Genomic DNA, 24,487 nt, shown 5'->3' with positions numbered 1-24,487 from the left:
CTTGTTAGGGCTAGCCAAACAACGGATCATCTTCCAGCAGACTACAAAACTACTTACTTGTTAGGCTAGCCAAACAACTGATTCTTCCAGCAGCTCAAACACTTACTTGTGCGCAACAACGAATCTTCCACAGACTACAAAACTACTTACTTGTTAGGGCTAGCCAAACAACTGATCATCTTCCCATGCAGACTACAAAACTACTTACTGTTAGGCTAGCCAAACAACTGATCTCCTTCCACCAGACTACAAACTACTTACTTGTTAGGGCTAGCCAAACAACGATATCTTCAGCAACTACAAACTACTTACTTCTGGCAACTCAAAACAGACTGAAAATGATAGTCTTCCAGCAGACTACAAACTATTACTTGTTAGGGCTAGCCAAACAACTGATAGTCTTCCATGCAGACTACAAAACTACTTACTTGTTAGGGCTAGCCAAACAACTGATAGTCTTCCACGAGACTACAAACTACTTACTTAGGTCCAAAAGGAACTCACACTATGTTACTACAACAATACATAACAAAATATTGTAGGAGCAAAAATGATATCTTCCAGCAGACTACAAAACTATTTACTTGTTAGGGCTAGCCAAACAACTGATTCTTCCATGCAGACTACAAAACTACTTACTTGTTAGGGCTACCAAACATATCTTCCGACCAAAACTGAGCTCCCGATCTTCCATGCAGACTACAAAACTACTTACTTGTTAGGGCTAGCCAAACAACTGATATCTCTGTCCATCTGACTACAAAACTATACTACAGTACTATGTTAGGGCTAGCCAACAACGATACTTCCAACAATACAAAACTACTATTTTGGGTGCAAACAACTGTGTCTCCAGCAGACTACAAAACTACTTACTTGTTAGGGCTAGCCAAACAACTGATCAGTCTTCCACGCAGACTACAAAACTACTTACTTGTTAGGGCTAGCCAAACAACTGATATCTTCCATGCAGACTACAAAACTACTTACTTTAGGCTAGCCAAACAACTGATCTCTTCCACAGACTACAAAACTACTTACTTGTTAGGGCTAGCCAAACAACTGATCATCTTCCACAGACTACAAACTACTTACTTGTTAGGGCTAGCAAACACTGATCGTCTTCCACGCAGACTACAAAACTACTTACTTGTTAGGGCTAGCCAAACAACGATCATCTTCCACGACTACAAAACTACTTACTTGTTAGGGCTACCAAACAACTGACTCTTCCACGCAGACACACACTACTGTACTCCAACCGCAGACTACAAAACTACTTACTTGTTAGGGCTAGCCAAACAACTGATCATCTTCCCAAACTGATCGTCTCCACGCAGACTACAAAACTACTTACTTGTTAGGGCTAGCCAAACAACTGATATTTCCAGCAATGAGACACAACTACTCTTGTTAGGGCTACCAAACAACTGATGTCTTCCAGCAGACTACAAAACTACTTACTTGTTAGGGCTAGCCAAACAACTGATCGTCTTCCAGCATTACAGTGGGCTAGCCAAAACACTGGTCTTCAACATCTCCTCAAAAAGTTCCTTTCTTCGTCTCCACGTCTCCCTCGAGGCAATATTCCTCTTCTGTAAGAAATCGTCTCTGGGGCGGGAAGTAACGATACCTGAAGGGGATGAGAGGGTTTGGATTTAATCCTCTAAACGACGTTTCTTTCCAATCAAGTCTTTTCACATTGTCTACCTGCTACAACTGGTTTTAAATGAGCTTTTATATAGCGCAATACCCACTAAATGTGCTCAAAGCGCTATACAAGGGGTCCCTGGTCAACAGCAACATTTAACATTTAGGACGGGACATGACGCCTGTTAGGCAAAGTTAACATTTTTTTGGACAGAGACAACGCTGTTAACAGCCAGGTACTCATTTTACACCTGAGTTCGGTGAGAGAATGTGAGTAAAGAGCCTTCTCCAAGGACTCAACTATGCGCCGAGCGAGGCTCGAACCCAGGACCTTCCGATTCGAAAGCGAGTGTCACACCACTAGACCACATAGCCGTCACCAAGACAAAAAGTATCGGAGATTCAACTCATGTCCAAGTGAAGATAGAGCTCTATAATAATTACCTACTACCCCCCCCCAACTGTAAGGGTGCAAGGTTTTTAAAGGTTTTACGTCGCTTGCGACAAATTTAGGTCACATCAGTGCCATTAAAAAGAGAAAATGGAATAGTCAAAATATTCTACATTTACAATTAAAGCACCCACGAAAGACAAAGGGGATTTGGTCCAAATAGTGAACAGATGTAGATTCCAAGAGCACACCATCAATGTACTTAGATTGATATCACCTTAGACTCTCATCCAGACCAAAGCACAGGATCCCACTAAGAGGAACACACTTAAATGTTTATAGTTTACATAACTAACAATACATAACACAGAGATGATTTACAAGGAAAAAAAAATATTATCTCTCAAAACTATAACTATACATTTGACTGTTTCCCTCCCAGTCAATGTCTCCAGCCGAAGCTGGGACAAAACTAAGTAATCCGATACCAAGACATGGACAGAAAGCAAATGGGAAAACAGATATAGGGGATAGAAGACACAGAATGACCTCCTGCCCCCAAGGGAGAACAAAAGACACTACCCAGTCAACCATCTTAAACCAATTGCTCAGCAGTACGGTCTTTGCTTCGTACCCAAAAGGTAACGAGTTCGATCACCCGCTGTTGCGTTGTGTGGCCTTGAGCAAGTCACCTAGCCCTAGCTCACTTTGCGGCGCTGCACTGCGGCTGACGCCTGGGTTATTCCAGTCTTCCCTTGGAATAGACCCTAAAGACAAATTTCCCCTTGGGGATGAATAAAGGGAATTTATTTTTATTTTTTTTTATAATAAAGTGATTTCCTCTATCGAGTAAATCTTTTTTTAACATAAGCTCAAGTTACTATTACTATTTGTGCGGCTATGTGGTCATCTGGTATGACACTCGCTTTCGCATCGGAAGGTCATGGGTGCGAGCCTCACTCGGCGCATAGTTGAGTCCTTGGAGAAGGCTCTTTACTCACATTCTCTCACTGTACTCAGGTGTAAAATGAGTACCTGACCGTTATAAGCCTTGTCTCTGTTCTAAAAAAAAATTGCAATATCGCCTAACACGCGTCACGTCTCGTTCTCCTTGTTAAGTGTTGCCGTTGGCTAGGGACACCTTGTAAAGCGCATTGAGCATGTTTAGTGGATATTACGCTATATAAAAACTCATGTTTTTTATGTACGATCAAATATCATCACTTACCTAAATTCTTTTAACGAGGGAAGAACTTTGCGAGGAATGTGATAAATTGCCAACGTCATGAGGATGACGGCGATTGACATTTCCGGAATCTGAGAGCTGTTGTAAATGAGCACAAGGCCGAAGCCCTGCAGCACCCAGCGCACCAGGTCTAGAGATCGAGGATTTGTGACGGGCCCGTAGCGATATACAATGGCAAAGCTCAGTAGACCCGAGATCACGATGTAGATGCAGAGAAGCTGGGGGGATAAACAGAAAATCTATGAAATAGTAACAATCTGTCATACGATCTGATGAATCTTCATTCTAAAACAGCTAACTCTATCCTTACCAGCCAGTTTCAGAATTTACTCACATTCTCGCACTGTACTCAGGTGTAAAATGAGTACTTGGCCGTGAAGAGCATTGTCTCTGTCAGAAAAAAATTTGAAATATCGCCTTACAGGCATCATGTTTCGTTCTACATGTTACGTGTTGCTGTTGGTCAGGGACCCCTTGTAAAGCGCTTTGAGCACATTTAGTGGATGTTGCGCTATATAAAAGCTCAATATTAATAATGTTGCAGCTATGTGGTCTTGTGGTATGACACTCGCTTTCATGTCGGAAGGACCTGCAGGCTTCCTATAGCAATTCCATTTTGAAAGTCAAGGAGTTTTCAAGGTGATTTTTTTTTTTTAATTCAAGGATTAAAACAACAACAAATTATTCCTTCAACGTTTCTCTCTAGTGGGGACAACTCAACTCCTCCTTAACCATTGTTTCCACAGCATATAAGGGATTCCAGTTCACTTTTATTCAACTTAGCTGAAGACATCAGTGCCCTTGATGGAATAATTAGTTTCATGATATTCAAATACTCTACCTTTGCTGTTATTTTTTTTTCTTCAAGATCTGATATTGTGAGGTGCTGGTTGTAGTAGTGGTCTTAGGGACGGTGATGTGCTGGTGGTCGTAGTAGTGATGGTAGGGATGGTGATGTGCTGGTGGTTATGGTAGTGGTGGTGAGGATGGTGATGTTATGGTAGTAGTGGTGAAAGGGATGGTGATGGGGTGGTGGTTGTTGTAGTAGTGGTGGAAGGGGCGGTGATGTGGTGGTGGTAGTAGTAGTGGTAATAGAGATGGTGATGTGATGGTTGTAGTAATGGTGATGTGGTGGTTGTATAGTAGTGGTAGGAAAGGTGATGTGTGGTTGTGGTGATTGCAGTAGTGGTAGGGACAGTGATGTGGTGGTTGTGGTGTGGTGGTAGGGATGGCGATGGGGTGGTGGTTGTTGTAGTAGTGGTGGTAGGGATGGTGATGTGGTGGTGGTTGTTGTAGTAGTGGTGGAAAGGACGGTGATATGGTTGTGGTAGTAGTAGTGGTAATAGAGATGGTGATGTGGTGGTTGTAGTAACGGTGGTAGGGATGGTGATGTGGTTGTTGTATAGTAGTGGTAGGAAAGGTGATGTGGTGGTTGTGGTGATTGTAGTAGTGGCAGGGACAGTGATGTGGTGGTTGTGGTGTGGTGGTAGGGATGGCGATGTGGTGGTGGTAAGGGCGGCGATGTGGTGGTGGTTGTTGTAGTAGTGGTGGTAGGGATGGTGATGTGGTGGTGGTTGTTGTAGTAGTGGTGGAACGGACGGTGATATGGTGGTGGTTGTTGTAGTAGCATAGCTGCCAACTTTTCAAAATGCAAAAACGTATTATTATACGCGGTGTGGCGCGGACGCCCAATTCATGTCTTAAAATGGCATATTTATTAATGTACTTAAGCACTAGAATGGTCAGAACTGTAATACTAAGAGAAGCTTACCTTTATCATCATACTAGGTAGGCATAAGTGATGGGGAGGTGGTGACAGAAGCAGATTACTGAGGCTTGGGCTTAACAGCCTCCTTTGTGGCTGTCCTTGCCCTCTTCAGGAACTCTGTGTCAAGTTAGGAAAAATAAGACGGACTTCAGGGGCAGCCTGAGCACAGACATGCTTTCAGGACTTCTAATAGTACTCCATGCTATGACAGTGAGTTCAGCTCAGAGTTCCTGAAGAGGGCAAAGACAGCCACAAAGGAGCTGCATTGGTGTGAGCATTAGTTTTTTTTTGTTTTTTTTTTCTGGATTTTTTTCTTTTTCTGGATTGGCCAAATCGTACTAAGTACGATTTTATCGTACTGGTTGGCAGCTATATAATGTAGGAGTGGTGGTAGGGATGGTGATGTGGTGGTTGTTTTTGTACTGGTGGTGGTAGGGATGATGACATGGTGGTTGTTTTTGTACTGGTGGTGGTAGGGATGGTGATGTGGTGGTTGTTTTTGTACTGGTGGTGGTAGGGATGGTGATGTGGTGGTTGGAGGAATGGTGGCAGGGTTGGTATGGTAGTGATTGTTGTACCAATGGTGATAGTGTTGATAAAAACTTTGAAAACCACTGAAAGTTTTGGAAATTGCAAAGCATAGTAAGGTATATATTATAAGTTTATTGCTATAAAATCTATAGATATAATGCGCTTGGCCAAGGAGTTCACAACATTGCCATCCGGAAGTATAACGTACCAACACACAAACTCTGTGTAACCATGAACTTTTATAGTCTGGTTGATACAGTTTAGTGAGAACAACTCACAAACACAGATGGCAAAAACAATAACAAAGGCCTGAGTGACGTCATCTGCATACTATCTATGGTAAAATCATGTTTTCCCCAGAAGAGACGTAATAATAATTAAAATCATTGCAGATATGATCACTCAGCGCAAGCCTATGTTTTTCTACACAGAAATACAGATAATTATTACCCAAAAGTAAGGGACATAATAAAACAAAAAAGAGTTGAACCTACCTTCCAGTTGTTGACTACAATGTGGTTGAGATAACTGCTGATGTATTGGTAAAGATAGAGAGACACGGATGTGCTTACCGCCCCCACCACATAGGTCAATGTCTTCAGTTTCTGTTGATTGAAAAACAGGAGGGGGGGGGGGGGGGGGGGGGGGGGGGGGGGTGGCATAAAATATATCAATGGTGATCTGGTTCTTCTTAAGGGGCGGTTTGGGTCTTTTCTAAAAAAATTTTAATTACTTTTATTGGGCGGTTTTAATCATTCTGTATCATCAATATAGGTTAAAAAACAACATTTATGGTGAAAAATTTTAATTATCTGTGTTGATACCCATTTTGCGATCTAATTTGGGGGTCTGATAAAAAAAAAAATATAACAATCTTCTGGCAAACGTTCCACAAAAACTAATGAAGGAATGACCTCCATATTCTTCCCTCTTGTCAACATTGTACAATAGTGTGTCACCATAGAGAGATTTTACGGCTTTAGCTTATGGAATTTTTATTAGATCATTACAAAATTGAGAATCAAAATGTTATGACAAAATTGATGTAAAAAATTCAGATTTAGGATTATAATTTATAATTCACAAATCTTATCAAAAAAATCTCTTTATGGTGACATAATACATTATCTCTGTGATAACTGTGGAAAATTTCAGACAATTTCATTGAATAGATTCTGAGAAACGTTTGACACAGGTTCCCATACCCTTAGAAAAATGACATATTGAGAAAATAGCTAAATGGCTTCCCGTTTTTCACACATTTTTTACTACCTGTACAATTTTTGACTGTGTATTTCGTACCTTTATAGTCTACTTTAAGAATTTGAACTTCAATTATATTATTCCTAAGATAGTAAAATATCATTTTCCACCAAAATCTCAAAATCAACTTTTTGAAGGATTTTCCTAATAATTAGACCCAAACCGCCCCTTAACTCTTTCCATTTCTTATCATATGTGGGGGCAGCATGGCTCAGTGGTACAGTCTTTGCTTCGTACCCAAAAGGTACCGAGTTCGATCACCCACCGCTGCGCTGTGTGGTCTTCAGCAAGTCACCTCGCCCTAGCTCACTTTGCGGCGCTGCACAGCGGCTGACGCCTGGGTTATTCCAGTCTTCCCTTGGAATAGATCCTAAAGACAAATTTCCCCTTGGGGATGAATAAAGGGAATTTTATTTATTTATTATTTATTATTTTATGTGTCAGTGCATGACAAAATCAGTCGGAAGGTGAAAATTTTGGATTTGCGTTTTTTTTCCATTTTCTGAAAGAATATGCTTCCCAGAGCATTTTAATCATTATTTGAGGTAAATCGGGTGATTTTTCATGAAGTTATGGTCAGATGTATAGGAACGGTATCCAGCAACTTTTCTCAAATTTCATACTTTTTCAACTTGACTACCTGTAAAAAATATTCAGAAGTGAAATTAAGCTTTGATATTTCCCGAAGATGTACAAAAAGGGTTGATTTAATCATTTATTACAAGAACTCATTTTTGACCCACAAAAAATTGACCTTCTAACTAAACTTGGCAAATATCTCAGTTCAAACCATTTCACCATCCGACTGATTATGTCATTCTCTGTAACATATTTGACATAAGTGCCTTCTACATTTCAGGAGGAAGGGACATAAATTTAGGTAAAACAAAGATGTACTCTAAGTTTGGGAGGGAGGATTACATATTTTGGTTTTATTTTGAAAAAAAAAAATACTTCTGTCATGGGAGCATTATCATCTTGCAATTAACAAATAAAACCGAATGAATTTAATTTTTAAAATTAAAAATCAATAAAATAGAATTAACAATCATTTTATTTCCGGGGTTCTCAACTCAATCCTTTAGACTACTCCACATTCAAACAATGCACCTCATTGTTCCTTTCAAAAAAAAAAACCTCTTCACTTCATGAATAATAATTATGCAAATTTTTCTTTATTTTTTAATTGAGCTTTTACATAGCGCAATATCCACTAAATGTGCTCAAAACGCTTTACAAGGAGTCCCTGGCCAACAGCAACATTTAACATCAGGACGGAACATGACACCTGTTTGGCAATGTTACAATTTTTTCGGACAGAGACAACGCTATTATAGGCCAGGTACTCATTTTACACTTGAGTACAGTGAGAGAATGAGAGTATAGAGCCTTATCCAAGGACTCAACTCTATGCGCTGAGCAAAGCTCGAACCCTGGACCTTCCAATCCGAATGCGAGTGTCATACTACTAGACCACATAGCCGCACATATTTCTCTCATGTTGTGGTAAATCTGGTTCAACTTTGACCTTCGGCCAAGGGTTCCTGGTTCAAACTTTGACCTTTGGCCAAGGATTCCTGGTTCAAACTTTGACTAGGCACAAAATGAATGCCCATTGCGAAGAATTTGTTCAAATATTTTCCCTGCTTATATATCAGTGCTGATGGTGACAAAAGTAAAAAAGGAAGAAAATTTAGAAAAATGACCCTTAAGCCTCTCCTTACCAACTATAGGAAAATCGTCACATTCGTTACGATACAACCAACATTTTCCTTTCTTTTGTACATCATAAAATTTAAAGACAATGAACAGTGTGTTGTAGAGCATGTTTTGCTGAAGAAATTATTTATCGCAAGAACTTTACTGCTATTGTGTTCGAGTGATTAAAAAAATAGATCTTGCAGGACAACAGGAATCCCTCATCACCACAGTTAGAAGAAGGAAACTGTCATGGTTTGGCCACAATGTAAGGAATGAAGGTTTGTGCAGAACGGTGATGGAGGGAGAAGAAGAGGAAGACAAAGGAAAGTTGGGATATAGACAATATCAACGAATGGACAGGAATGAAGATGGAGGAATTTTTGGAGAAGGCCAATAATAACAGAGAAGAATGGCGGAAAGAGGTGAGATCTGCATCCTGTGTACCCCCCCCCCCCCCCCCCCCCCGCCCCCAGCCCCCTGACGATAATCAGATCATGGGATTGATAATGATGATGAAAAAAGGAAAAAAATGGAAGAGTAAAAAATATAAATCTAGATTTACAATTAAAAGCACACAAGATTTAGAATTGAAAGCACACAAGATTTAGAATTGAAAGCACACAGGTTTTAGAATTGAAAGCACACAAGATTTACAATTGAAAGCACACAAGATTTACAATTGAAAGCACACAAGATTTACAATTGAAAGCACACAAGATTTACAATTGAAAGCACACAAGATTTACAATTGAAAGCACACAAGATTTAGAATTGAAAGCACACAAGATTTACAATTGAAAGCGCATAAGAAAAAGTATGTCAAAGCACACACGGGAAATGGTACCAATAGGGAACAGATGTAGATTCCAATAGCATACTATCATTGTGCATAGTTGAGATCACCTAAAAGTCTAATCTAGACACAAGCAGCACAGGATCCCACTAAGAATAACATGCTAAAATGCTTACATTAAGCATTCAAAACAACAAAAATAACAATACATAACAAAGAGACGATTTACAAGGGAAGAGAAAATATTATAATCTCCCAAAACTTTAAATATACATGAGACTGTTTCCCTCACAGCCAAAGACTCAAACAGGGGAAAGGATGGACAAGACCAAGTGATCTCATTCCTAGACAAAGACAGAAAGCAACTTGGAGAACAGACATAGGGGGATAGAAGACAAAGAAAGGGACATTCCTGCCCACTATGAGAGGTCAGGAACTAGTAAACACCATGATAAGATATGCCCTAACTATCAATGACCAGTCTGCTAAAATGACAACAACAAAACATACCTGTGGTACAAACTTGAGAATGATGAAAACCACAATGAGAATGGATCCTAAGACTCCAACAGAAACACCAACACTGTAGTGAAGGGCTACATTTCTGTGATAAAAAAAAAACAAAAATAAATATTTTAATAGACAATTAAATCTATAAATAATCAAATACATATATGAATGAATTAATCATAGTTCGTCTATGACCCATACGCACATGTTGACACGATATCTTCACAATCTTCTGCTGAATTTTCATAATTGGCTCGAACACTAGAATTGTTAGTGATGTTGAGTCAATTTGTTTTTTGTTTTTTTTTTGCATCAGCTACAATAACATACTTTGGGATTTTTCTTTATTATGGTATAATATTTAAAAAATGAAGAGTCTGGGAAAAGTGAACAAGTTGATGCTTTACATTAACAATATTATAAACAGTGAATTCTGTTGTGATTATAATCACTGAACACACCACAAGCTTGACCAGGGGTTTACATTTCACGAGATTCGTGTGCGCTACACCATTGCCACCCTGGATTCAAAATGACACAGCAAATTGTACACTTTGTACACACTTGGCAATTGTTTCAATTTAATAGTTGAAAGCCAGAGGCCTAGCTAGCTGTTGTGATTTCTACATTCATAAAAACTGACAACAATATGGATTAAAAATGCAAATAAGTCACAATGAGGAAAATTTACAAGTATTATATGGCATGTGGCAAATAACAATACTATAAACAGATGGCAAAATTAATAATTATGTCATCTTAATTATGCATCTCTTACATTTGAAAACTGTGTGCCTTTGAAAGATTATACTGTAAAAAACATACATGGAATCTGTTTGGTGTTAAAGAAGTTTATATTCAGTGACATTTCACATTATTACATTCAAAGCACCCACTAGTGAACATAATTAAGAATGGCGAAACGACCTTTATGATTTGTCTTGCTCAACAGTTGGTCAGGCATTATGTCTTTGTGAGAGGTTTTCTTCTCATCTGTTGGAGGCGGGTAAAATTTTGGAGGATCTCCTTGGTTTTTGACACCACTGTCTTTGTCCAATATATTACATGCCCATTATCCACAAGGGAAGAGATAACTTATAAATGCAGTGAACCTGTTTTCAACGCTGTAAGTACTCTATATTAATGCTATATATTATTACTATTTGAAACAACACAAAATTATTTGCTAAGCTACGCCACTGGATGCAACTTTGAACTGAGATATTGCCAAGTTTAGTTATTAGTTAGAAGGTCAATTTTTATCAAAAATGAGTTCTTGTCATAAATGATTAAATCAACCCTTTTTGTACATCTTTGGGAAATACTGAAGCTTAATTTCACTTCTAAATACTTTTTTACAGCTAGTCAAGTTGAAAAAGTATGAAATTTGAGAAAAGATGCTGGATACCTTTCCCATACATCTGACCATAACTTCATTAAAAATCACCCGATTTACTTCAAATAAAGATTAAAATGCTCTGGTGAGCATATTCTTTCACAAAATGCAAACAAATGCAAATGAATGCAAATCCAAAATTTTCACCTTCCGACAGTTTTAGTTTTTACATGTTAATGACAGTTGAATAAAACTATCTATGTACATGCTCATTTTTTTCCAATTTTGAAAAGTAGCAAAAATCTCTCGGACTGAGTGAGTTAAATGGCCCTCATTTTGGCAATTTAAGTGACACGGTTGCCAACATACCTTCACGCGATTGCTATAGTTCACAACGTGACTTTTTAATCTATGTATTTTTTATCAGTATTATGTGCAGAGTTTTAACAAGTTTACAAAGTAAAACCTTACGAACTGTAGAGTGATCCTCGACAATATTGGAGGTTTCCACAAGAAGAAGAAGAAGAAGAAGAAGAAGAAGAAGAAGAAGAAGAAGAAGAAGAAGAAGAAGAAGAAGAAGAAGAAGAAGAAGAAGAAGGAAGAAGAAGAAGAAGAAGAAGAAGAAGAAGAAGAAGAAGAAGAAGGAGAAGGAGAAGAGAAGAAGAAAGAAGAAGAAGAAGAAGAAGAAGAAGAAGAAGAAGAAGAAGAAGAAGAAGAAGAAGAAGAAGAAGAAGAAGAAGAAGAAGAAGAAGAAGAAGAAGAAGAAGAAGATGAAGAAGAAGAAGAAGACATTTCACCAGTCCACTGTCGCACTCTGGAAAGACATTCGGCCCGAAAACTGGTCTTTCAAATACCGATTGATTTAAGTGACACTCATCTTTGCAAAAAGTCGTAAACCTGGGACTTTGCGAAGTTTTTATTAAAGTCCCAGGTTTAAGACTTTGTGCAAAGATGAGTGTCACTTAAATCAATCGGTATTTGAAAGACCAGTTTTCCGACCGCATGTCTTTCCAGAGTGCGAAAGTGGACTGGTGACATGTCATCGTCGTCTTCTTCTTCTTCTTCTTCCTCCTCCTCCTCCTCCCCTCCTCCTCCTCCTTCTTCTTCTTCTTCTTCTTCTTCTTCTTCTTCTTCTTCTTCTTCTTCTTCTTCTTCTTCTTCTTCTTCTTCTTCTTCTTCTTCTTCTTCTTCTTCTCCTTCTTCTTCTCCTTCTTCTTCTCCTCTCCTCCTCCTCCTCCTCCTCCTCCTCCTCCTCCTCCCTCCTCCTCCTCCTCCTCCTCCTCCTCCTCCTCCTCCTCCTCCTCCTCCTCCTCCTCCTCCCTCCTCCTCCTCTCCTCCTCCTCCTCCTCCTCTCCTCCTCCTCCTCCTCCTCTCCTCCTCCTCCTCCTCCTCCTCCTCCTCCTCCTCCTCCTCCTCTCCTCCTCCTCCTCCTCCTCCTCCTCCTCCTCCTCCTCCCTCCTCCTCCTCCTCCTCCTCCTCCTCCTCCTCCTCCTCCTCCTCCTCCTCCTTCTTCTTCTTCTTCTTCTTCTTCTTCTTCTTCTTCTTCTTCTTCTTCTTCTTCTTCTTCTTCTTCTTCTTCTTCTCCTCCAATATTGTCGAGGATCACTCCACAGTTTGTAGGGTTTTACATTGTAAACTTGTTAAAACTCTGCACATAATACTAATAAAAAGTACATATATTAAAAAGTCACGTTGTGAACTCTAGCAATCGCGTGAAGGCATGTTGGCAACCGTTTTCAGCCACTTCAGCTGGGAGGCTATTCCATGATCGGGCAATGGAAGGGGAAAACGAATACAGAATGTCTGTTACTCACCCACTCCAGGCCTTGGCAGAAAAGAAAAGCATCAAACCGACAGCCATCATGACCAAGAACACGTGATGGGGATCTGCATAACGATGAGAGATCATTCATTTTTATTTTGATATAACTGCAACAATCATAACAATGATATATATTCTAATAATAGAGCTAAAGTCATGTGACAACAAAACAAAGAAGGCTCAAAGGGTATTTGGTTGGACATGGAGAAATTTTGTTTTGCCTCGTTTATGTTTTTTGTTTGTTTTTAAGGGTTTCACGGCAATTGCAGCACATTAAGGTCATATCAGCACCAGTAAAAAGGAAGAAAATGGGATAGTAAAAAGTTCTAGAATTAGAATTAAAGCACCCAAGAAAAGGTAAGATTAAGGGAAATTGGTTCAAATAGGAAACAGATGTAGATTCCAAGAGCACACTATCAAAGTACTTAGTTTGAGACAACCTGAAAGTCTCATCCAGACACTAAGAGGAATACACTCAAATGTTTACAAATCATATATAATATGTAAACAAAACGTAATACAGTGCATAAGAGAGAGAGATGATAAACAAGACAAAAAAATATCATCTCCCAAAACTAAACTATACATTTGACTGTTTCCCTCCCAGCTAGGGTATCCGGTCAGGGCCAGGACAAAACCAAGTAGTCTCATCCAAAGACAGAGACAGAAAGCATGTTGAAAACAGATATAGGAGGATGGAAGACACAGTAAGCGCCTCCTTGCCCACTATAACAATAATAATAATAATAATAATAATAATAATAATAATAATAATAATAATAATAATAATAATAATAATAATAATAATAATAATAATAATAATATAATAATAATGATGATGATGATGATGATGATGATGATGATGATGTAGGAAAATTTTCCAACAAAGAGGACCTAAAAAATATCTCTGACGTCTATCTGAAATTTAGTAATGTATTTATGTCTTTATTGTATTTTTTTGTATGTTGGCTGAAGAAGGATTTTGAGCCCGAAACCTTCCGTGTTGGGTATTTTGTTCTTTTTTGAAGCTGTTATATAAACATTTTTGTTTATTACTATTCACAGTCCACAGCTTCTCGCAGCCTAGTATCAAATAAAACAAGCATACTTTTAACTGTGAACTCCAGCGTGTATCCTTGTACGGAGGCAATTCCAATACAGGATGCGTTGAATGGGTAAAAGGCAAACTGGTTCTTGGCAAACGGCACGGATGGCCAGGGGAGGTAACTTGTAGATTGTGACTTCTGCAGTACTTCCTTCTCGCCGTCTCCGTAGTAGACTTGAAAATCGACGTCCGCATCAGAAGAAGTGGATAGAGACAACTGGACAAAAAAAAAACAAAAAAAAAAAGAAAAAAGATAGAGATTGTATATAATACAATATCCACTAAACGTGCTTATAGCGCTTTACAAGGAGTCCCTGGTCAACAGCAACATTTAACAATTAGGACGGGACATGATGCCTGTTTGGCGATATTACACATTTTTCGGACAAAGACAACCCTGTTAACGGTCAGGTACTCATATTACACCTGAGTAAGGTGAGAGAATGTGAGTAAAGAGCCTTATCCAAAGATTCAACTATGCGCCGAGCAAGGCTCAAACCCAGGACCTTCCGATCCAAAAGCGAGTGTCATACCACTAGACCACATAGCCGCACAAAGGGACATAAAGGACACAATGTCAAATCAGGCCCATTACTACGTCAGGTTATCAGACCTGCAAAAATATGACCCGCCGTCTGAAAGTGGTATCATGTCTGGATGAGCTAGGGGTTGGAAATTGAAATAATAGTGACAATTCTAGTTCAGTTCAGTTCAAGAGTTTATTGTAGGTCCTTGGCCAATAATCATAACATCATAACATCTCTCGGAGCAAATTATTCAAACAATTATAACAATAGGGGAATAACATTCTCTTGGTAAATATATATAGCTAAAAAAGCAATAATAATAATAACAATAATAATAATAACAATAATAATAATAACAATAATAATAATAAAAGTAATAATAATAATAATAATAATAATAATAATAATAATAATAATAATAATAATAATAATAATAATAATAATAATAATAATAATAATAATAATAATAATAATTATAATAAAACTTGGGGTTAATTTCTATTGGTTATGATGGAGAATAATTATACAATTTATTAAATTGAAATTGAAAGAAACTGAAAGTTGGCATTTCTTATCATTTACAATTCTCAACTCAGGTTTTGGTTACAAGTCATCCCGACAAAATATCGTTTTGAGATGGGGGGTCACTTAAAGTACATGCAAGTGACTCCATGATTGATTCAATGCAAGGATATGAAATATATTCAAATAAGATTTGTAACAAAATGTGATGACAACAACGTTTAATTTTAAACTGTCACGTTTTTGTTAAAAGAATAAGTTTTCTTTTTCCTATGTTTATGTACATAAATATTTCCAAACTTTATATACCATACTCAATAGCATCAAAAATCCTAAATTTGTTTCTAAATTGAAACTGGAATATCAAAATATTTAAATATAAAATTTAATCTTCTACTGTCATCCAAAGGACCCAAAACTGTACTTTTGTAATCTCTGTTTTACTCCACAACGAAGAGACATAAAACTATTATTTCTTGTTTCAGCATTGTAATTCCTGTTGCTCATAAATATAATTGTACCACAATTGACTCTAATAAAGAAAAATAACAGATTCCACTTTAACGAGAGGTTTGTTATAACTACACTTTCAACTCAAGTTCTTAATAATAATTATAAATGGCATTTATAGTATAGACCTTCTAAATACATATGTCCCCAATAGAAACTTGAGGTCAAGCAATGACCAATCAATCCTTGTCAAACTTAAGCAATTGCATAAAATAGGGGAACAAAATTTTCAATTTTCGGCCCCCCATTTTTGGAACTCTCTCCCATCACATGTGAGATGCTCGGATTTGATGACAACTTTCAAATCTCGCTTAAAGTTTTATCTTTTTACATCACAATGAATGTTGCGATACTATTATCATATTTTGTTGTTGTTAAATTGAATTCGTATCACTTTTCCATCAAACTTGTCTTACTGTAATATGTTTTGTTTTATATCACTGTAAAGCGCTTAGATCTATGACAACGGGGTAAAGAGCTATATAAATGCCATTTATTATTATGAAGTTCTTAACTATTAAAAACCGAAGCAAAAGTCATACCTTAGGGTATGTCCATAGGCGATACCACTTCTTGACCTGACCAGGATAGCACAACACACAGAGCTTTTGTTCCCCATTTTCCAGGGCCTTTACAGTGATTTTGTTTCCTGAAGAAATTGGAAACTCGTCCAGGTTGAGTATTTTATCTGTGAGAAAATAGAACATCATTTATCCTAAATGAAAGTATGAGTGCTGTAGATCCAAGGAGGAAGGAGATAAAGAGAAATAAAATAAAAAGTTAATAATAAGAACAACATCAAAACTATATAAATCAAGAAAAAGGTAGGGGCGCTGGGGGAGGTGTTATTATTGAACCCCTACCTACCATATTAAGATATATATATATATATATATATATATATATATATATATATCTATATATATATATATATATATATCTATATATATATATATATATATATATATATACATATATTGAATCGTGTTTGATACAAATATGGTACGAAAAGTGCTCGACATGTAGCAATGGAGCGAATTATTATTTTAATTTTTACCACAATGTTTGAGACAGTCTACATTAATGTTTCAGGCCCAATTAGTCATCGTCAGGACTGTGTGTTACATGAGTTTGGCTTGTTGACTGTTGTTGTTTGTTGAAGTGGTTCCGGTTTGTAGTTGATTAACAAGAACTTCCGGCGATGTGGACACGTATTGTACATCTCATTATTCGTGTTGAGTGTGGCTTCATGAGGGTGTTTGATTATATAGTATATTTCTCTTCCAGGCATAAGCTACATTGTTTCGATGTTGGTGTGTATCCTGTTGCTTTAGATAAAATTTTCCATGAAATGTTGTGGTCTAGTTTGTTGTCTTTTAATTTCCAAATATGTTCGCTGAGTTTTGTGGATGTTTTTTTGTTAGTGTTTGTAAATGTTGAGGTGTGGAGGTTGTATCTTGTTTTGAAATTTGTTTAAAATTAGTAAAATTACGAAAAATTCGTAAGATTTGGCAGGAATGAGGACGGAACGAATGTGAAGAGTCGTGGATTTTTAATGCAGCCAAATCACCCACGGGGGTGGCGTGTTTGTTTGTGCGAGCGAGCGAGAGAGAGAGAGAGAGAGAGAGAGAGAGAGAGAGAGAGAGAGAGAGAGAGAGAGAGAGAGAGAGAGAGAGAGAGAGAGAAAGGAGAGAAGGAAGAGAGAGAGAAGAGAGAGAGAGAGAGAGAGAGAGAGAGAGAGAGAGAGAGAGAGAGAGAGAGAGAGAGAGAGAGAGAGAGAGAGAGAGAGAGAGAGAGAGAGACAGTTAGAATTGATTTTCTATTTCTTCTTTCAAATCCCAACCCAACATCTATTCATCCATCAACCAACCAACGACACCACTGGCCTTGTGTCACTTTTGACATTTGGTGCCACCTGACTTCATAAAAATGCGTGTCACCAAAATTTATGCAACTGAGCACAGGTGTCAAAATTTGACAAGACATGATGGTAATTTTTTTTTTTCTCATCCATCTACCGTGGAGCCAACGGAGTGCTTTTCTGCTTTTTATAGAATGGATTGTCTATGTACATGGTAACTTTAGGCAGTTTGGTGAGCAGCAGCAGTGGGAGTCAAATTGTGACCCAACTCGCCCATAAGAAAGTTATGACTTGAAATTGCCGTTCGCTTTTACTAAAAGTTTTAGAGGGGTTCAATTAAAGTGCATAACTTAGTTATAAAGAGGAATATCGCATATATGTTGGTATCTTTATTTTCGTTAATAACCAGGCACCTAGCCTCAGGAGCTACATACACGGTAACATTTATTTTAATAAAGATAACCTTGAATCTCGCCTTTAATGGGTTAAATTGTGTTTGATTTTTTAAAAATAACACACACAAACACACATACAGAGCGAGGTCTATCCATAGCTTGTATTGTAGTGGCAAACCAGTTACCAGAGCTACAGTGTACGTAGATCCTGAGTAGATACTTTGGTAAACGTCCATTTGGCCCTCCAGCAGGAAGCCGATAAATGGGCTAGTGGCTGTTACCCGATTTTTTGGACTTTTGAGTGATGGGTCTCTGAAAAAGTTCCATAGATCTTTTGTTTATGGATGGATTTTAATGATTTATGTCTTATTTTCTTCAGGAGAAATTACTCTATCGTTTGTTGTAATTTATTTTAAAATCAATGAAAATTTAGTATAACTTTTGATTATGGATAAAATAGGGTATAATTTAGCTTTGGATAATTAAAAGATTAGAACTTAGTAAATCAAAATTTCATGATGGCGATGGCACGTTTATTTAACATCTTAACTTTTATATAAAATTAAATTCAGGGCAACGTTGTATACCGCATCCATGAAATTCGTACCAGCAAAATCCTTACTCAGATCTTAGCGGCCATTTTAAACCAGTTTTGAGATCCAAATGGTAGGCACTTTGATAACTCCAGTCCAGTGGCCGCCGATAGGCTCACTGTAAGGTGAAACTCGTTTTTTGGAACTTTATTTTTGGCCCTTTACTGTGTTGGTCACCATGGCGTTATTTGTGAACCTACGTGACTAATGTTGGTATCATTATAAAGGGCACAAAACAAGCTTTCTAACGGTGTATTTCATTCTTAATTCCTGATTGTATTTCTCAGAAAGTTTATGTAATAAAAATTTATAAATTTTTGAATTACAAGAACTTTTTAAATTATGGATACATTTTAATTATACTTCAAACATCAATAGACAATTAATTGAAGAATATCTCTGCCAAATTTCATCAAAATTGATACACTCGCTCATTATTTTAATTTTATTTTTCCCGCCACCAACCCCACTTTTTAGGACAAAAATCTCATATTTTTTTCCATTTTCATTTATCCTTAATCTTTTCCATACTTTCCATACATGAAAATTATTTATATGAAAATAAAGCTTATTTTCTGACCTTTAAAATGATATCTAACACTTTCCATTTATTTTTTAATTGAAACAAAATCACTGAAAACAATAAGTGGGCCATGTTGACTGCAAGACTCAAAATTTCCCAATAGCCGCGAGATGCGGGTTTTGAGGCAGCGGTGAGATCACAGATTCTCTCTGTAAAATTGACAAAAAATTTCAGTAGAAAAATATAAATAACTCTGGAACCGTAGGTCGTAGAGAAACAAATAAGGTATCAAATTTTATGTTTTTTCAAGTCCCATCCCCCTGACTGAGTCAAATCAAGATATTTTGAGTTTGAAAATTTTATCAAAGGGCCTACAAATGGTGGTTACTACCGGAAATGCAACAATTTTCAGGTCACAAAGTCCGTCAGTAAATAACAAAGGCAAATAGAAGACCATTTTTCAGCCTTTACTTTAAACTAAGATTACTAGATAGAGAGATAACTTTCTTCTGCTTATCTAATTGTTCACAATTTTGGTATCATTAGAATCGTGTTGAAAAGCACTTTAAAATGATACAGGTTTCATTGAGCTCAATCCAATTTAAATTTTTCACTAAACTACCTATCCTGAGGCTAGGTGCCCGGTTACCGTGTACTGTAGCTACGTAGGTAGACACTGCCACTGCCTTCTTAGTCTTAGAAGAAAAAGGCTTGCCGTTGCCACTGTAACCCTTTCATATGACATTGCTTCCAAGTGTGAGTTACATTTAGAATTTTTGATAAACAAGTCTTGTAAAAGTAAATATGCGTTTGCTAGTGCTTGGGTTAGGGCCTAGGCGCCCAAGCCTAGGACTCTAGGACGTTCCGTCCGTTTCAAACGGCGTTTGTTTTCAATTTCTTCTGAAATGAATACCATTACTCCACAGCTTTATTATTATTTCCAAATCTATTGTCGTATTCTCAGATTTGAATTTCCATATCTATCATAAACAAACCACTTACAGTTGTCATTGTTGTCTTTGAAAGGAATGGGTGAAATTTGAGTGAATACTGATGTCAAAATAACAATTTTAAACCCCAAGTTGAAATTATAGGGCGCCGCCATTTTCTTTGTTTTGATTAGAAATGTGAAGGGGGACTACTCAAATAAATAACATCTGAAGTAGACGATAAGATCAACTTTTACAGAGAGAACGCGTCTCTCGTCCTCGCATAGAGTGAAGGGTCTCATGCCGCTTTCAAGATGGCCCATCGCCATTTTGAATGTTGTCAGTCATGTGGAACGAAAAATAGTAATAAATTCTCCAGTAACGACAAATTATGCAACAGACGAATACAACACACTATTTCAACTAACAATATTATACATTTCTAAACTATCTTCATCATTATATAAATTAGCAATAGTGTTTTAATATTATATTAAATTCTATTTTCGACACTTGTTGTCTACAACCATACTACGTTGAAAATACCGGTTCTCGTCTGATCACCGAAGTCAAGCAACGTCAGGCGTGGTTAGTACTTAATGGGTGACCGCTTGGGAACACCACGTGTTGTAAACATCTTTTTTTTAAAGTTTTTTTTTTTTTTTTAATTTGTGTTGTTCCCTTAAAGATAGTTCGAAGATGACGTCACACAGGTTCTTGTTATTGTTTTTTTTTTTGCCATCCGCGTTTATGAGTAAAGCTCACTGAACTGTATTAATCTGACTATAAACGTTTATGGATACACACAGTTTTATGTGTTGGTCCGTTATACTTCCGGATGGCAATGTTATGAGCTTCTTAGCCAAGCGCATACTATCTATATATTAGTCACATTTACTCACTTTATCTTTCTCTCCATTTTATTGACTCTTAACAGCACCTTTAGTCAATGAAAGAGTACATTTTAGATTTAAAAACACGTAATGTTTTATTATAGGGCCGATTATTATAAACTCGTTATATATTATGGCACATGATAATAATATTATTCCACTATATTATATAAAACAAGAACAAACTCGAAGCAACTTAAAGAAATGAAATTAGGAAGATATGATAAGATAAAATCTTTGCCGATGATACTAAGCTCTATGGAGTAGCTAATACAGAAGAAGAAAGAAACACCTTACAACAAGATTTGAAAAAGCTTGAAGAATGGTCCGAAATATGGCAGATGGAGTTCAATGTAGATAAATGTGCAGTTCTTCACCTAGGAAAAAACAACAGAGAAGCAAACTATATAATGAAAGAAAAACCCCTGCAGAAATCCAATGGGGAAAAAGACCTAGGAGTATTTATTGATAGGAAGCTAAACTTCAAGAAGCAAATTCAAGATGTTCAATCTAAGGCTAGTAAAACACTCGGAATAGTGAAAAGAAATTTCAAGAATCTGAAAACAAAACACATGACTACCATCTACAAGACTATGGTTAGATCAAAGCTGGAATATGCTAACTGCATATGGTATCCGAAGTTTGAGGGAGACAAAGACTGTTTGGAAAGAGTGCAAAGGAGAGCAACAAAACTTATCACACACCTGAAATACAAAACCTACTGTGAGAGATTGAAAGAATTAAATCTCCCGACCTTAGATTACAGGAGAAGAAGGGGAGATATGATCCAAACATAGAAAATAGTAAAGGGAATAGACAGGGTAGAGGCAGGATTTCTTAAACCAAACAAGAACATTCAGACACGAGGAAACAGCAAGAAACTGAAAAAAGAACGTTTTAAAACAAATGAAAGAAGGAACTTTTTTTCATCTAGAATTGTAAATAACTGGAATAAACTGCAAGAAACCACAGTATCAGCAAAAAAAATTGAATAAATTCACTCTCCGATGGATCATATGACCTTGTCGCGGTCGGAGGGCTTGCGTGTCTCGATGATCGTAAGTGAGAGGCCAGACCAAGAATGATCTACAACGGTCAGCATCGTCAACAAGGAAGGAAGAAGGGAGGAAATCAACCGTCGAGTTCAGCTTCCCCTAGTCCACACCCTTGGGTGTGGGTGTTGTCCACGACGTGGGGGAGGGGTGAAAAGGGACTGACTCTCTACAGGACATCCTCCCGGATTCCCAACTTAGACCATCTGACCACGGGTAGATGGAGCTCGTCATCGGGGGACCGACATCCATCTAAGAGAAGGACACTCTGAGCAAAAACATGGACAGATGGAGTTCGTATACGGGGGACCGCAATCCATCTAAGAGAAGGACACTCCGAACAAAAACCCGGACAGATCGAGTTTGTTAACAGGGGACCGCAATCGATCTAGGAGAAGGACACTCTGATGCAAAACCGCCACTGCCTTGTGGACAGACCTTGGATGGTCAAAGGCTAAGGAAGCAAATCCTGAAAAACAGCATGCCGAAGACAGAGCAGCGGGGCCGGAAGGCGCAAATATCTCAGGAAACTGGAAACTGCCACTGCATGCTTAAATCCCAATATGACACGTCACAATAATCAAATCCGATGTGGTGCGAAGCCCGTGGAATCCCGCCGGACGGGCCTAGTGCCGGGCCTCAATGGCCCACCCAAACGATCTGGTGGTACCTTGACTTCATCTTGCGGAACCAGGGGAGGAGGATCAAGGTTACATGCGACTGGAACACCAAACACAATTAAAATCCTCCAATGGAATGCTGAGGGCGTTGCGAAGAAGAAAATAGCCCTTGAAAAGAGACTCAAAGAGCAGGACATCAAAATTGCCTGCATTCAAGAAACTCACCTCACGGACAACATGAGATTTGCCACCAGAGGGTACCAGGTAATAAGGCATGATAGAAAGGATCACAAAGGAGGCGTGATGACATTAGTAAAAAACGACTACCCCACCGCAGGCATAAAAATTGATACACAAGAGCAATCAGAAATACAGCAAATTAAAGTATGTATCGGAAAGAAAGAACTCCTGATTTTTAACTGCTATTGCCCACCAAACAAAGAGCTTCATTTAGACAAGATAAAAATCCAGGAAGAAAGATGTCTGGTACTAGGGGACTTTAACAGTCACTCTCAAAGCTGGGGATATGGAGATATGGACAAACGTGGTGAAACAGTAGAAAACTGGCAAATTGAAACAAAACTTCAACTATTGTATGATGATGAAGATGAGGACACATATTTCTCAAGAGCGTGGAAAACCACATCTACCCAGATCTTACGTTTGCTACAGATGATATAGCAAAGACGATAAATAGAACAGTACAGCCCCAACTGGGTGGTAGCGACCATAGGCCAATCATCACAAACCTCTATCATCAAAATGAAAACAAAACACAAACTATCCCAAGATGGAACTACAAAAGAGCAAAATGGGAAAGCTTTGAACAACTTACAGACAGCCACTGCAAAAACATAAACTGTAAAACCAAGAATGTCAACAAAAGTGCAAAAGAACTGACAAAGGCCATCCTAAAAGCAGCAAAAGAAAGTATCCCAAGGGGAGCAAGAAAAAAAAAAAAAATTATATACCACTCTGGACAGACAATCTTAATCAGTTAAGTAATGAAGTATCGGAAACAAGAGAAAAGGCTGAAGCAGACCCCTGTGATGACAATATTGCAGCATATAAAGAGGCAGAAGCTACCTTTAAAAAAGAAATGGCAACGACATCCAAAATGGCATGGAAAGAAAAAACGCATAGCCTTAACTTCGAAAAAGATGGAAATAAACTTTGGAAACTTACAAAAGCCCTAAATAGAGAACCGAATCACTATGCCCCTCCCGCTTTGGAAAAAGAAGGAGAACTTGTCAGTCCACAACAAGCTGCAGACATATTCATGGAGCAGTTCAAAAAAATTAGTGACAACACAATAGAAAAAGAACTGAAGGAAAGGGTTAGAAAAGAATGCAGAAAACAAAAAAAGGAACTCAAGGAAGCCATAGATGAAGTAATGACAAAGAAGCTAACTATGGAAGAACTAGAAAGCTCTCTCAAAGTGTTAAAAACAAAGAAATCGCCAGGCCCAGACGAAGTAACAAATGAGATGCTTATCCATCTTGGAAAGACAGCGAAAAAGAAGCTATTACAACTCTACAACAGCACTTGGAAAACTGGTAAAATACCAGATATATGGAAAAAGGCTTTTATTGTCCCAATTAAGAAAGAAGGAAAACAAGCAAATGAAGCCGCAAATTACCGACCTATAAGTCTTACAAGCTGCATGTGCAAGATAGAAAGAATTATCAACTCCAGACTGATGTGGTATCTTGAAAACTATAATGTGCTTATAAATGAACAAGCTGGTTTCAGAAGACACAGGAGTACTGAAAATCAAGTAACCTACATATCCCAAGAAATAGAAGACTCGTTTCAGGATGGAAAGAAACAAATTGTGGTATGGGTGGACTTTGAAAAAAGCATTCGACAAAGTGTGGAAAAAAGGTCTGGTATATAAACTACAAAAATCAAAAGTATCCCATAACATGCTCAACTGGATACAAAAC

The 24,487-nt window shown here is 37.8% G+C and overlaps 1 protein-coding gene and 1 non-coding gene across 2 annotated transcripts; one reads left to right on the top strand and one right to left on the bottom strand.

Annotated features, from left to right (window-relative positions):
* Positions 1-1,542: 1,542 nt before the first annotated feature.
* Positions 1,543-20,167, bottom strand: LOC144957664 (nuclear envelope integral membrane protein-like). Its single transcript, XM_078889008.1, has 8 exons — positions 20,050-20,167; positions 16,218-16,363; positions 14,120-14,333; positions 13,004-13,076; positions 9,854-9,947; positions 6,081-6,191; positions 3,270-3,505; positions 1,543-1,633 (listed from the first exon to the last, which is right to left on the bottom strand). The coding sequence occupies exons 1-8, from the start codon at positions 20,150-20,152 to the stop codon at positions 1,543-1,545; spliced, it is 1,068 nt and encodes a 355-aa protein (XP_078745134.1). The 5' UTR covers positions 20,153-20,167.
* A 327-nt stretch (positions 20,168-20,494) lies between these two features.
* LOC144958432 (5S ribosomal RNA) lies at positions 20,495-20,612 on the top strand. Its single transcript, XR_013642435.1, has one exon. It is a non-coding gene; the product is annotated as a 5S ribosomal RNA (ribosomal RNA).
* Positions 20,613-24,487: the final 3,875 nt, after the last annotated feature.

This window comes from Berghia stephanieae, chromosome 12 (assembly GCF_034508935.2).
Source record: "Berghia stephanieae isolate SIO BIC M18660-M18661 chromosome 12, UCSD_Bste_1.3, whole genome shotgun sequence".
Lineage (NCBI taxonomy): Eukaryota > Metazoa > Mollusca > Gastropoda > Nudibranchia > Aeolidiidae > Berghia > Berghia stephanieae.
The sequence above is the reverse complement of the archived record's forward strand: the minus strand, read 5'-3'. Positions and strand labels throughout refer to the sequence as shown.

Coding starts and splice junctions, on each gene's coding strand:
- LOC144957664 (XM_078889008.1), bottom strand. CDS start 20,152: ATGGCGGCGCCCTATAATTTCAACTTGGGGTTTAAAATTGTTATTTTG. Junction 9,948..13,003: donor TCTGCCAAGGCCTGGAGTGG/GTGAGTAACAGA, acceptor TTTTTATCACAG/AAATGTAGCCCTTCACTACA. Junction 1,634..3,269: donor CCCTCGTTAAAAGAATTTAG/GTAAGTGATGAT, acceptor CATCCCCTTCAG/GTATCGTTACTTCCCGCCCC.